We start from the raw sequence: 15,996 nt of genomic DNA, 5'->3' as shown, positions 1-15,996 counted from the left end.
ACAGACAGACAGAGACAGATGGACAGACGGACAGACAGACAGACAGACAGACAGCACCGAGAACCTATTATGGTTGTCCCCTTGCAGAGCCTGTTATGGTCAAACACCAAACATATCTCATTTTACTATTTTTGTCCCTCTGCATAACATCTTCCCTTTAAACAGCAATAAACCAATCACCAATGTACAGATAAGACTACTCTTAACTTACAGCTCTATATCATAAAGCAAATTACGTTATGATCTAACTTGTACAGGTATGCCATCATCTAACTTACCACATGTACAGGTATGCTATCATCTAACTTACCACATGTACAGGTATGCTATCATCTAACTCACCACATGTACAGGTATGCTATTATCTAACTTACCACATGTACAGGTATGCCATCATCTAACTTACCACATGTACAGGTATGCTATCATCTAACTTACCACATGTACAGGTACACTATCATCTAACCTATAGGACTAACTTACCACATGTATAGGCCACATCAAGATACTTCTCCACATTCGGCCTACATGGATCACCAAATACACCACTTCTTGCATACACACCACATGACCGTTTACCATGGCAACGCTTCATCACTTGTTGTAACGCAACATTGCTAAGACAATCTGTTAAAAATGTTAATAAAAAGATCATTATTTCATAAAAACTATGACAGTTACACTAAGAACCAAAACTGTAACACACTACATTGTACCAGTCAAGATGCACACCAGTCGATGTAGTATACATAATCTTTGTTACATATTTTGTGACACAAGTATTAGAATTCAAACATTTTAAATTCTCCTGAAATTACACAATTCGCGGTATCTGAAATAGATTATTACTGCCCTAGGCACATCATAAAAATAACGAGACATCCAATTTCTTGGTCGACTCCATAACTTCTGCTCCACGCACTTCACATGCATTACTATAGGCACACATGAGAATAAGTCAACCTTTTAGTTCTATTTTGACTCTCTAGTATGAGGTCAAATGCTATTGTACATACCAAGAATTAATTAAAGAGATACAGGCTGTAACTTTTGTTTTACTTATTTTTTTTTCTGAGTATTAATTTAAATCCAGACAAAAAGTTGTGCTAAAAAAACCGAATCATTCTAGTTGTCGATTTTGATTGCTAGATTTGAAAGACTTCAATGATGAGTCTTTAAGCTAGCCATTTTTTACACATTTATATGTACCAAAAATAAAGTCTTCAAATACAGCCATTTCCGGTAAGATTAGCTTAGCACTTTTTAGATAGAAATCACTTTTATGTATTAACTTTTATTTACATTAACTAAGTATTTGAGGTAATTGGTTGTGACAGAGAAATCTCACACCACCATTGATAAAATCAAAGTACCTGGCACTTTAAATTAACATACCGTAATGGAACTCACCTTTTTCAGTTTCAACGCTTGACGGACAATTCAGATTGCCATGACGATATCGACCAAACATAGCTGAGTAAATCACCAACACTCTAGACAAAGAACATTCCAAATATAACTTGTTATCCTCACAGGCTACAATATTACGAAACTCATCTGTTAAAAAAAAAAAACAAGAAAGATCATCATTACTATAAAAGATGGTGTATTTTTTTACACAGAAAGTGATTCTCTCGTCTCTTTATTATCAATTTTGGTGTCTCTTAAATCAAAATTTCCTGTCCTGATCTTTTATCAAACAGCTCTACATACTTTATTCCAAACTATGGAGTACTATCACGTTTAGGTAGCTCCCTGTACATTCGAAAAAGGGCCAGTGTGACCATAATCAAAACAGACCCAAAAATGGTGAAAGTCAACAAAACTGATAATTAATTTCCTTTTATATACACTAATTGTTCTTTGGGATTTCTCATATAAATGTTACCAGTTATCCAAAATTCAGAAGAAAAAAAATGTATTTTTTAATCAACATGAGAATACAATTTTCAATAAATATTTTTCCCATAATTTTCATAATTTTTATTTGGTCTCTGTTGGTATAAATTTATGAACCACACTCAATCTTGATCATCTTACAAAGTTCACTAGAGGTCACTGGTTTTTGTTATCGTTTCACACAAACTTAATACATTGGGCTTGAAGTATAGAAATAAAATTATCTCATTTGCCATAAAACATAATATAATTCACTATTTTATTGTCATAGTGCCTCTGACTAGCATAAAACTTGGTGTCAATTCTAGTCTTAAACTCTTGGCCTTTACTTCAAGTCAACATATTAAATTGATACATTTTTAACATTTGCCCTTTCAATGGTACACAGTACGTGTCACGTCATCTACTTCTAAGTATGTTAATATGTACGTGTATATTTCAAACTATATGAGTCTTACTAGATGAATTAAATTGGTTTTTAGTTATTTTATAAACACTGGTATGTCAGTCAGTACACAACAAGAGTACAAACATTTAGCTATGTGTGGATAGGTCAGACTCAAGTAGTCATTTGTTTGCTGATGTTTACCAGACTTTCAAGAAAAGTGGCTGGAATGTACACCAAATGGGAATTAAATTCTTTACAGTATAACCTATGCGTACATGTACATGCATTTTTCATCAAATGCATCATTTTCACTACATATGTTTTCAAATGATTTATTCCACTGGGGTATCACTGATGGTGGAATGGGGATCGAGGAGAAATGTGTTAAGTAATTTTTTAAAAATCTACACATCATCCAATACCTTATATAAAGATCCCTAGGGTCTTAACCCTTTCATGACTAGAGACAAGTTTTAAATTATATGAATATTTTCATAATTACAATAATATTACTTTGTTAGGAACTAACAATTCTTTAATTCCAGTCTAAAATGAAGTTGATATATGCCAAAAACTTACATAAAACAAGAATTTTGTCCAAACAATTTTGGCGGGAATGTTTTCAGTATTGAAGGGGTTAACCTCAAGAAGTAATTAATTTTTTCAAAGAAATTGGATTTTTGCAAAATCACTTTGTACGGTATTAATGAGTCAGTATGGTTTTTTTTTTTAATTTCAAATTCAGTTTATAAAAGTTAAAAAAAACGTTACCATTAATATAAATTATATGAAATGAACATGTCATAATTGAAATGTTCAAGAAACTGGAGAAAAAGTTAATTAAACTTCCATTAATATTTTTTGCTTTCAGGAAACTATTCTATTACGTGGTGCTATCCATGGCATTGAATTTCAGATCTCTCTTCATATTATTTAGATTTGATTCCATACCATGGTTAGCACAGACTATTGGGGGGTGGGGGTGGGGGTGGGGGGGATTAATATAGCAGGAGAAATATGAAATGAATATCCCATAATATTTGTTGCTTTCAGGAAACAGCTGTCAAAACTTTTTATACACTTTAGCATTTTCCTTTCCAGATGTCTTCTAGTCTAACTTACTTTACTATGTTTACACCAGGAAGTACAAAAGCTATGAAATCACTCAAGCTTACAGCCACTTACAGCGTGGAAATGTAACAAATTCTACAGTGAATGTACGTCATTTCTCAGTAATAACACTGTGAAACAGACATTAATGTCTTTGTATATGTCATGTAAATGTGTACAGCTGATTCAAACTGCACCGAGTTGATTTATGTGTCAATTACAAACCCCCATCACTATCCAAACATCTGATGTACACATGTGTTGTGATCTATATTTGGGTACCAGACCAAAAGTCCTGTGTCTCACCACCATGAGTGTGTGTAGCTAAATTTAGATTCCATCGCTATAAAGGTTACTACCTACATGCAGGAGTATTTTCAGCTGGTGGGGAATTTACTAGAACTATATAATGAAAATGGTTAATTTGAACACAGGGGACTAGAACTATTTATGATGAAAATGGTTCATTTGAACACAGGGGTCCACAATTTCATTGGTCATGTTTACGATACGTACCCCCCAAAAATCCAACAACAACGAAAACTATCAACATTGACAAACGTAACAAACAGAAAAAACAAAGTATAATGACATCAATATTAACATACATGTATATGTGTGTGTGTGTGTATCTGTGTGTGTGTATGTGTGTGTGTGTGTGTAACAAAAATTACAATACATTTTTTGTACATATAAATACTGTCACATACATGTGTGTATATACATGTATATATACATTGTAATATGATACTAATATGGAGGCAAAATGTACTGTAACTGAATGATATTTCAATGTTGATATTGAATATTTCATTGCTTTGCCATGTATCAGCACATTTGTCTGTGTCAATATATATTTCATGTTTGTTTGTATGTTTGTTTGTTTGTTTGTTTGACATAAACATATCAAATTGACCTTTACTTTCCTGTCAATGAATCATTACTACATACATGTACACTCAAGTTGATAACTAATGAGTAGCAAAACGTATCCACTACATCATACATGCAGGTGTGATGTGACTCCTAAATCCAAGCCAATTACTATTTTAAAATTATGTTTATCTGAATATTTATACCAGCATATTTACAACTATGTATTTCACGTCTGGACTTGAAATTCTTTTTTAACAAATATAATTACAATTTTAAGATGTTTGATTTTGAAAACTCAATCACTATAACGTAAGTTATTCACAGAAGACACAACCCTCCCTCACCTCTACTCTCTCACATTTGTGTCAAGTTTGAATGAAATTTTGCTCTTTTTTTGACCATTTGTTGAAGCTCTAATATTTTATATTTGGACCTTAAAAAAAGTTATCATTGTTCTACATCTAAGATAAGCAAGATACACTTATCTCTGATTTTATTTTAAAAGATACTATAGAACCAAGACCTGATTGACCAAGACCACTTATGTGTACACTGGAATCCATCAGTACTAGGAACACTAAATATTTACTACTGATACTAACAGTTTAAACTGACATATTTATGATACTAAATGACCTTGACCTTAACATTATATATCATGTCCAAGTACCATGGCTTAATTGTGATCCTTTTCTGTGCCTGGTTTAAATTTTTTCTACTTCGCCAGAGTAATTCTTCCAATTTATACAAAACAATTAATGTACACATTTGAACTTGTGCTCATATTATGCATGTACAAAATGTATTTATGAACTTGGGTACCCACCCATCTATTGTGCACTCCCTATATGTAGGTTTGAAATTAACAGCAGTCCTGGGCATATAAAACATTATACCTAGAAGCAATAGTGAAGTTATCTTATTGGAATCTAGTTTTTGAAGCGACTATGTAGCTATCTCAATTTCTATTCTACTATCTTATCCAGACTCAGGGTTTTAGACTACCATTGTACCAAGTGGTAGTAATAGACTAATTTAAATCAACAGAAAACTGCTAAATATCTGAAATAATTCACTTGGGTAAATTCTGTGTGTATATCTATCTAGGTCAAATTCAAGGACCTGATCTATCAATAATCAAAATCTTCAATTAGGGGTAAATCATTTGATGGGGGGGGGGGGGGGGGAGGGGGGGGGCTGTAGGATTTTTGAAGGAAAAAATTGACACAAGCCAAAAGTGAGAAAAAATTTGCTGACCAACTTAAGACAGAACATTTTCTTCCCAGGTATGAGCTTTAAAAAAATTTAGAACTTTGTTGTGCTGCAAACTAGCTAAAAATGTCAAATTCTCAGGTACACAAAATAAAACTGATTTGTTGTTGGGTCCAAATCCTCCAGCCCCAGGCCCTCCCCCCAAGGACTCACAATGATTTATCCCTTCCCTCCCACTGTGAACACAAAGGACAGACTGTGTTTATATCTCTACATAATCTATATGGTTCATAATCCATTCTACTTAGCAATAGCTATTTGATCTGATCTGTGATATCATACTTGTTGTGTTAGTGTGTTTATACAGGTCAACACACCTGCACCTGTGTCAAAACTTATGGAAATGGGGGTTTACATAAAGACAAAGTTGTACAGCTTCAAATTCAACCAATTTATATCGTAATTTTTTACCCAAAATAATTATCAACAGTGCATGTTATCAGTATTCCAAGATTAGGACTACATTGGAAAATACAAACTGTACTTAGTTCATAATCATGCAGGGTAGGTGACAAATAATTAGTTTAGAGCCCAGTCCATACTAAGTAACATACACTTAAGTTTATAATGATACACATGTAACTTGTATACATTATCACAGACCAGAACATACATGTACTTTCCTGTGAACACAACCACCTCAGGGAGTCACATGTACATGTATGTGGCGTCTTTTGTGAGGTATCGGTAATGTTGATGTACAGAGAACAGTGGTTTACAGCAACAATCATCTAAAACATTAATTCTCTTTCGAAACTCACCAAATTTTAGAAATGTGCAACCTATCTGAAGTTGAAAGATAATCATTGATTTCAAGACAATATTGGGTCAATTAATAATTTCATATCAATTCTTTAATATAATATAATACAGGCATTTATTAGCCTATGAATCCAGTCATATGGCTATTTTGGGCTCTCACTTTTCCCCTCCCACACCTGGCATTTCGCTAGCTGCTGTTTACTTCATTGAAACTTTGGCCAGAAACATGGTGCAAATTCTTTATTGGGTTTTAAATTTTTCCCCCAGTGAGACAACATCAATAGCGGCACCATGTGATCTAAGAACTAACTCAGAGGGTAAAGCTGTATGATGTAAATTACCATATTCAATTGGGAGTCAAAGGTCACTGCAGGAAACCATAATCTAATTTTAGATTTGAATAAATCACAGCTAGTGAAATACCAGGCATGGTAGGGGAAAAGTGAGAGCCAAAAATCCCCACATGACTGCGATTCTTGGCTAATAAGCCATTTTTTGTCTCGCGGCAGATCCCGCATAAGCCAATGTATTGCATCCATTATCCACTTGAGGGTGGTCAAGCTGAAAGTCTCATACGTTTAGCAACACTATTGTTTTCAAACATCATCACACATGCCCACAATGAAAGCTTGACTGCGATCACATTTGACAACCATTGTTGCTAGGCATATTTGTATATCACGATCGTGAGATCTGCAACGAGACGTAAAATCCCTCATATAGGCATATGTATAATCATAGACCCTCCACCCACGTGGTATAATGAGTAAAATTATTATAAAAATACCTTGTAAATGCTCAATCTTTTCTCACTATAGCTGTTCTGTGTATTTATATTTCAAAGTTTCAAATTTGCCTCAAAGTTTGCAAGCTTGCAGGGTTTTGCAAGCTTGCAGAGTATTGCAAGTATGTCACAAGCTTGTAGCCCTGAGACTAAACTAAAACTTCGCTGCCTTATGAGTTTGCAAGTTTGCGCAAATATGTTGCAATCTTCAACTAGACCCTACAAGCTGTCTACAAGCTTGTTGCAAATTTGTGCAAGCGTGTAGCAAACTTGCAACATTCATATAGGATTATTATTATTTCCACTTGCAAAAATTTGCTCAAAAACATAAAGTTACATGTTGTAATAGGAATACTGCTAAATCCTTGGTACTTGTGTACATTAAGACTTGGCAGCCACACTATACTGGACGACACTTGTTTTAACTTGTCTGTGACTTGTTCAAGTAGATAAGCCTCTTAGTTCAGTTATTTTTCCCTCCAGTGAACAGACACAATTATTGAAGAATAAAAACTTTACCAGATAAAATGGACAAACATGTTACAGAAGACTTTACCAGATAGATGGACAAACATGTTACGGAAAATAATGTTCGGTTTAACTATACATGAAACTTGACGTATAATGTTTATGTAAAATATTATAACCAATTGCAATAGATACTAGTTGACCAGAAACAAAATGTTGTCTGACTCCACTAAAATCTTACTTCTATAATTGCTACATTTTATCGTCTGGCTAGACAAAACTTTAAGTTTAATTGCTACATTTTAATTCTTTTAAGGGTGAGGTCATCACTTAAATGTAGCTCAGAAAAGAAAATGTAACAATTTATGTTGGTGAGAATTTTGTCATGCCAGATGATAAAATGTAGCAGTAAGATACTTGAGACAGCCAGGTAATAAAATGAATAAAATGTAGCAATGTTAGTAAGATTTTTGTTGAGCCAGAAGACATTCTTCTTCAGTTTAACTGTCTTCTATTGTACAAATGTATATAGGAAACTCCAGTTCCGTTAAAATAAGCTGACTGAATTAGCCCCCTCCACAACCATCCTCATCTCCCCCCCCCCCCCCCCCCATGATCATCTGAAAAAATATTTGCTTTGAAATTTAAAATTCATGCATTAACATGTCCTGTGAAAGGCCACAGTGTTATTAATAAAAAGTTACTTTTAAACATAACACAGTATTTAACTTAGACCACAAACTTATTTTATGTAAACAACTAATTTTATCCTGCATGTGGTTGGAGCAGCAAGATTATACAGAGAACTTTGAACACAGACATAATGTCATTTAAAATTTCACTCAGTTAGTTACAACTTCTGGTAAAATTCAACCGTTTATGGTATATGTCACTTAGGGTATGTACAAATTTATTACTTTCAACTCTTGGTGACATGTAAACAAAATTTATTTCACCCTCATTTGTTACACTATCTTGTCAAAAGTACTGTACTCTACAGGGTTACAAGGAATGCATATCTGGTACTCGTCGCCAGATCAAAATATGCATTTTAATGGGGTACATGTTAGGATAGGCCAAACAGTAAAACCATTGCCCTGTTTGCATGTTTTGTTGGCATCGATTCTGAACTGTCCTACAGTTAATTTAAGGAAATGAAAAAGCAGTTCAGTTAATAGACTTTGGCTTCAATCTAGAACTTATGTATAAAATACCCTGTAAATGTAAATGTATTCTAGGTTATATGGATTCCAAGCCTGTAATACATAATCATATTTGCTATCACCATGACTATACAGGGTCTGGAAAAAGTATTTGTCTCTTTTATTACATGTGATGATAATTGCTCCCAGCGATTTAAGAAACAAAGACACACAAGATTTTCAAAAATTTCCATTCCGGTTTGAGACTGTCACTCCCGAGTCTAGATTCTATCCATGGCTTCAAATCTCAAGATCTCCGAAACTTAGAAAGCCTCTAGACTTAAACAACTCCTCTAAAGCTCACTATCATTCTATAAAACATTCTATAAAAATTCTATAAAATTTTCCAGTCAGTCATACACATGCAATCTATCCTGGATCAAGTCATCCCGACCTCAGACTTATCATTGGAATACACATCTTGCTTAGAAATTAAGCCACAGACAAGTCTCTGGACTAGGTAAGAGTCACCCAGGTCAGCAACGTAATATTAGCACCTGTGTGTTTCATGTGAGTAATACATTTCCCTACGTACTACTTGAGTCAATACTCAGTAAAAGTTCTCATACAGCATCCACTATTCTCTGTTGTAAATTAATCCCACTAGAAGGACGTTACAGATTAACATGAGAGAACACCTGCACACACACTACAAATCTTTGTGTCTTGTTGAAACTCATGAAACTTGTCTATTTTGAGATTCTATTGATTAATTCTTTCTATATTTATATACTCAAGTTGAAACAGGAAATATTAGCCATACAGTGCATAAAAGTCACTTGACATAGATCCTACATGTACATTGATGAGGTTTCTATGATGTCATCATTAAAGGCCTGGAGCAGTATACCTCACTTTCGACTCATGGGGGGAGGGGGGTGTTGTGTGATAGGGAAGATTTATTGAGATTGTCATTGTCAGCATTGCCATAGGAAGGGTCCAATGTAACTGAACAGAGTTAGGCATTGCTGGGGGAAGGGGATAGAGGCTATGGCATTGCCAATGGAAGGGGGATGTTGTGGCTGCCAGGGATTATTACTACCGGTACTATGGGGAACTGGATGCTTATAATATATGCATGTAGCTGCAAGTTGATCATCATGGGTGTGTACAGGGTGTTACTGTTAGCATTGCCACAGAGAGGAAGATTTAATCTGTGGGTATTGGTACATGGGGAGGGGATAGCTGTGACGGTGCTATGGGGAGGGGGCTCAGTAGCTATGAGTATCGTTATACATGGGGTGGTGAAACCTTAGAGTACCGGTATCGATCACTTAATGAAGGGAATAATACTGTGAGTATCACTATGGAGAGGGGATATGTTATAGTTGTGAGTATTGTGGGGAAGACCATTATTTCTATGAGTCAATCACCATGGCCTGGTGATTTGGCTGTCTGCACTTACAGGGGACCTCTATGGGATGTGGTAGTTGTGAGTATCGTGGGAAGGCACTATCATTGCTGTGAGGATGGGGAGGGTGATGTGGATGTCTACATTGACAGGGGAGGGGGCTCTTATAGCTGTGTATTGCTATGGCGAAAGGATGTTTTGGCCATGAGTATCACACTATGGGGAGAAAGCTGTGACTGTCAGAATCATTACAGGGAGGGGGGGGTGTTATGGCTGTCAGCATCACCATTGGCAAGACTTAGGTATTTAAACTGTCAGTATCGTTCTCAAATAACCAATTAGACAACAAACTAAGAACCTAAGAATACAAGTCACATTGTACATTTTGTTGGTACATAGTCAATTTAATTCCAATACACTACAAAATGTATTGAAAATACCAGTTTGACAAAGTGAGTTAGTTACATAACAAAATAGTAAAGTAGGTAATTATTGTAAATAACAGTAGCTAATCGGATCAGTCAATATTTACCCTTGCATTCCTATATGCTGCCACCAAGGTTACTGGATCACCAAAAACGTTCTATTTACCTTTGCTAAGTAATTTTTCTGTTCTTGCTGGAGAGTGGAATACACATATTATTTATTGAATATTTTTTTTTTGTCAAAATTCAAATCTAGATCCTGGCCTTCTCAAGATCTCCGAAACTTAGAAAGCCTCTAGACTTAAACAACTCCTCTAAAGCTCACTATCATTCTATAAAACATTCTATAAAAATTCTATAAAATTTTCCAGTCAGTCATACACATGCAATCTATCCTGGATCAAGTCATCCCGACCTCAGACTTATCATTGGAATACACATCTTGCTTAGAAATTAAGCCACAGACAAGTCTCTGGACTAGGTAAGAGTCACCCAGGTCAGCAACGTAATATTAGCACCTGTGTGTTTCATGTGAGTAATACATTTCCCTACGTACTACTTGAGTCAATACTCAGTAAAAGTTCTCATACAGCATCCACTATTCTCTGTTGTAAATTAATCCCACTAGAAGGACGTTACAGATTAACATGAGAGAACACCTGCACACACACTACAAATCTTTGTGTCTTGTTGAAACTCATGAAACTTGTCTATTTTGAGATTCTATTGATTAATTCTTTCTATATTTATATACTCAAGTTGAAACAGGAAATATTAGCCATACAGTGCATAAAAGTCACTTGACATAGATCCTACATGTACATTGATGAGGTTTCTATGATGTCATCATTAAAGGCCTGGAGCAGTATACCTCACTTTCGACTCATGGGGGGAGGGGGGTGTTGTGTGATAGGGAAGATTTATTGAGATTGTCATTGTCAGCATTGCCATAGGAAGGGTCCAATGTAACTGAACAGAGTTAGGCATTGCTGGGGGAAGGGGATAGAGGCTATGGCATTGCCAATGGAAGGGGGATGTTGTGGCTGCCAGGGATTATTACTACTATGGGGAACTGGATGCTTATAATATATGCATGTAGCTGCAAGTTGATCATCATGGGTGTGTACAGGGTGTTACTGTTAGCATTGCCACAGAGAGGAAGATTTAATCTGTGGGTATTGGTACATGGGGAGGGGATAGCTGTGACGGTGCTATGGGGAGGGGGCTCAGTAGCTATGAGTATCGTTATACATGGGGTGGTGAAACCTTAGAGTACCGGTATCGATCACTTAATGAAGGGAATAATACTGTGAGTATCACTATGGAGAGGGGATATGTTATAGTTGTGAGTATTGTGGGGAAGACCATTATTTCTATGAGTCAATCACCATGGCCTGGTGATTTGGCTGTCTGCACTTACAGGGGACCTCTATGGGATGTGGTAGTTGTGAGTATCGTGGGAAGGCACTATCATTGCTGTGAGGATGGGGAGGGTGATGTGGATGTCTACATTGACAGGGGAGGGGGCTCTTATAGCTGTGTATTGCTATGGCGAAAGGATGTTTTGGCCATGAGTATCACACTATGGGGAGAAAGCTGTGACTGTCAGAATCATTACAGGGAGGGGGGGGTGTTATGGCTGTCAGCATCACCATTGGCAAGACTTAGGTATTTAAACTGTCAGTATCGTTCTCAAATAACCAATTAGACAACAAACTAAGAACCTAAGAATACAAGTCACATTGTACATTTTGTTGGTACATAGTCAATTTAATTCCAATACACTACAAAATGTATTGAAAATACCAGTTTGACAAAGTGAGTTAGTTACATAACAAAATAGTAAAGTAGGTAATTATTGTAAATAACAGTAGCTAATCGGATCAGTCAATATTTACCCTTGCATTCCTATATGCTGCCACCAAGGTTACTGGATCACCAAAAACGTTCTATTTACCTTTGCTAAGTAATTTTTCTGTTCTTGCTGGAGAGTGGAATACACATATTATTTATTGAATATTTTTTTTTTGTCAAAATTCAAATCTAGATCCTGGCCTTAAAATTTTCTCAAATCATGATTGCCATAATTGCCATAATTATCAAAGTACAGTCTACACACACAAGCAAAAGCCATAAATACCTGTGATTAACATTTCACCTGTTCCAATCAACCGCCTTTGTCTAAAAACTAGCTGACCTGTCTGTTTGCTTCTTCTCTATGTTGCATGCAGCAAACTGTCGCATATTTACTAAAACAATCCCCCTTTACGGCTTAATATTTTCTTTAGAGAGTATTTTGAATACATTGAGATCGAAGACATTTTTCTTTCTTTCGGCAAACTGATCAAGATATATTATACCTTAGACAGATAAATAGAACCTATACAGTGCAAGCATTGTTATTCATCAAGGGTTTTTTTATTGTAAGTAGACACAAGATTACTGATATATGACCTCGCTGAAGTGGATACCTCATGAATACACGCACTGATGATATCCACAATAGTAGCTATTATTGACGTGTGATAGGGATTAATACTCTGTACACTAATAAGAGACAAATAAAAGGTATTTGTAGTACACAGCATAACTATATTTCAACAAATACATGAAATAAGGTCAGTCAAATACTGATCTTAATCTAGGTTACTGCACGTGTACAACATTACTGTATAGCGATTTTTGATATGGTGATGGGGGGATGGGAGATTCTGGTAGAGGGGGTTGGTGACTCAGGGAAAGGTAGTTGGGGGACTCATGGAGGGGTATGGAGAGTCTGGTACAGGGAGTTTGGGACTCGTAGAGAGAGGGTTGGGGACTCTATTAGAAAGGGTTATAATTGGGTGACTGGTAGAGTGGTTGGGGAACTCTGGTACAGGGGGGTTGGGAGACTCTGATAGAAGAGTAGAGGTGGATATGGTGGTGGTGGTGGTGGTGGGCTGGTATATATAAATATATATATATATATATATATATATATATATATATATATATATATATATATATATATATATATATATATATATATATATATATATATATATATATAGTTTTGGTAGTACTGGAACTCTTTCTTGGTTGTAACTCGGAGTTTCACGCATGGTGCGATCATCAGACAGAGTGTCTGATGATCGCACCATGCGTGAAACTCCGAGTTACAACCAAGAAAGAGTTCCAGTACTACCAAAACTATTACGCTCTGCCACTGCGGTATAGAGCACTGTCTTAGCAGATTGATACTCACCGAGTTAAATATATATATATATATATATATATATATATATATATATATATATATATATATATATATATATATATATATATATATATATATATATATATATATATATATATATATATACATATACATATACATAGAACATGTACATATATATATGTACAGGGTATATATATATATATATATATATATATATATATATACGTCAATAATAGAGACTTGAGACATTTCAAGAATATAGCTCATCAGCACCAAGGGAGCTTCTTGAGATAGTACTACACAAAGACATACGAGTCTCTGGGTTACAATCACTACAACTTTGTCGTACGTAACACTACATCCATCCTGTGGGGTAGGTATATATACAACACATGGCTGTTATACGTAGTCTAACTTTTACAAATCATATGCCACATGACTTCATATTTACGCTTGACAGAAGAAACAGACCAGTTGGCCTTCAGCCAGAAGGCATGGAGACAAGTAACGTATCATTGGAATGTAGATGTGCAATTTTTACTACAAGAAATGGGGTTGGTATATGTCACAAAAATCATCTACAATAAGGGGTTTATTGTAGTTACCTGGCCTCAGCTATTAATATACTTGTACAATTATCTAGTAGTAGGAGAGAGAGTAATTGGCTATCTAACTTGACATACTACTCGGTTGACAGTATAGCCCAGAAACTTGCTGACTCAATATACTGGCTTGACAGTATAGACCAGATACTTGCCTTTCTGACTTGACATAGTGGCTTGCCAAAAGACTCGGCTATCTGATGTGTCACATACTAGCTGGCTTGACTATAGTATAGCCCAGAGACTTGGTTATCTGACTTAACATACTCAGCCAGGCTTGACAGTATAGTCCAGAGACTTGGCTGTCGGGACTTCACACACTGGCTTGACATACTTGGCAATCTGACTAAACATACTGGTTTGACAGTATAGCCCAGAGACTTGGCTATCTGACTTGACATACTGGCTTGACAGTATAGCCCAGAGACTTGGCTATCTGACTTGACATACTGGCTTGACAGTATAGCCCAGAGACTTGGCTATCTGACTTGACATACTGGCTTGACAGTATAGCCCAGAGACTTGGTTATCTGACTTGGCATACTGGCTTGACAGTATAGCCTAGAGACTTGGCTATCTGACTTGACATACTGGCTTGACAGTATAGCCTAGAGACTTGGCTATCTGACTTGACATACTGGCTTGACAGTATAGCCCAGAGACTTGGTTATCTGACTTGACATACTGGTTTGACAGTATAACCGGGAGACTTGGCTATCTGACTTGACATACTGGTTTGACAGTATAACCGGGAGACTTGGCTATCTGACTTGACATACTGGCTTGACAGTATAGCCCAGAGACTTGGTTATCTGACTTGACATACTGACTTGACAGTATAGCCCAGAGACTTGGCTATCTGACTTGGCATACTGGCTTGATAGTATAGCCCAGAGACTTGGTTATCTGACTTGATATACTGACTTGACAGTAGAGCCCAGAGACTTGGCTATCAGGACTTGGCATACTGGCTAAGAGACTTGGCTATCTGGCTTGACTATGTATGTTCTGGCAAACGACATTTTCAAACCTGATAGCCAAGTCTCCATGCTAATGAATTAGTTATTTGAAAGTTTTAATTTATTCCAATTTTCAATCCTAATGTCATGTTTGTTAAGTTTGTAAGAAAATCCAATCTATAGTACTTTAATGTGATTTGTCATGGTCAAGTTGTTATTATTGTTCTTGTTAATAACTGAATTTTTAATCAATTGATCAGTATCACTCATGCACTGAGATGATGGGATATTCAATTTCATCCCAAATTTTTTATCCGCCAAAATTTTACGAGGTATTCAATTTTTTCACATGAAAGCTTAATTACTTCTAGTTCTTCAAAAATAATAATAAAGCAATTTGAGGGTTCATCTTATTTTTAAAGAAACTGACAATCTTATATTTCCCATTGAGTTAGCACAGTATTCAGCTACCATATAATAGATACTTAATTTCAATAATATTTTGACCTTCATTTCAAAGACTTGTATGGTGAACCCCTAATATGTATTTTCTTGAGTTTAACTGAGAACAGATTTTGGGGTTTTTTTACACAAAAAATAACAACAAAAGTTTAAACAGTTTATTTCTGAGGTCTCTGATTTTTGTCCGACAGGCAGCCTGACACAAATCTATCAAAGCCA

The 15,996-nt window shown here is 35.7% G+C and overlaps 1 protein-coding gene across 1 annotated transcript in view; it reads right to left on the bottom strand.

Annotated features, from left to right (window-relative positions):
* The window catches only part of LOC144433184 (uncharacterized), a 66,466-nt gene that overhangs the window by 15,606 nt on the left and 34,864 nt on the right, over positions 1-15,996 (bottom strand). Inside the window, exons 4-5 of the mRNA XM_078121492.1 lie at positions 1,411-1,557; positions 484-627 (exon numbers count right to left, since the gene is read on the bottom strand). Coding sequence (XP_077977618.1) covers positions 484-627; positions 1,411-1,557 — 291 coding nt within the window. The remainder of the gene's footprint in view (positions 1-483; positions 628-1,410; positions 1,558-15,996) is intronic.

This window comes from Glandiceps talaboti, chromosome 3 (assembly GCF_964340395.1).
Source record: "Glandiceps talaboti chromosome 3, keGlaTala1.1, whole genome shotgun sequence".
In the NCBI taxonomy this organism is placed as follows: domain Eukaryota; kingdom Metazoa; phylum Hemichordata; class Enteropneusta; family Spengelidae; genus Glandiceps; species Glandiceps talaboti.
The sequence above is the reverse complement of the archived record's forward strand: the minus strand, read 5'-3'. Positions and strand labels throughout refer to the sequence as shown.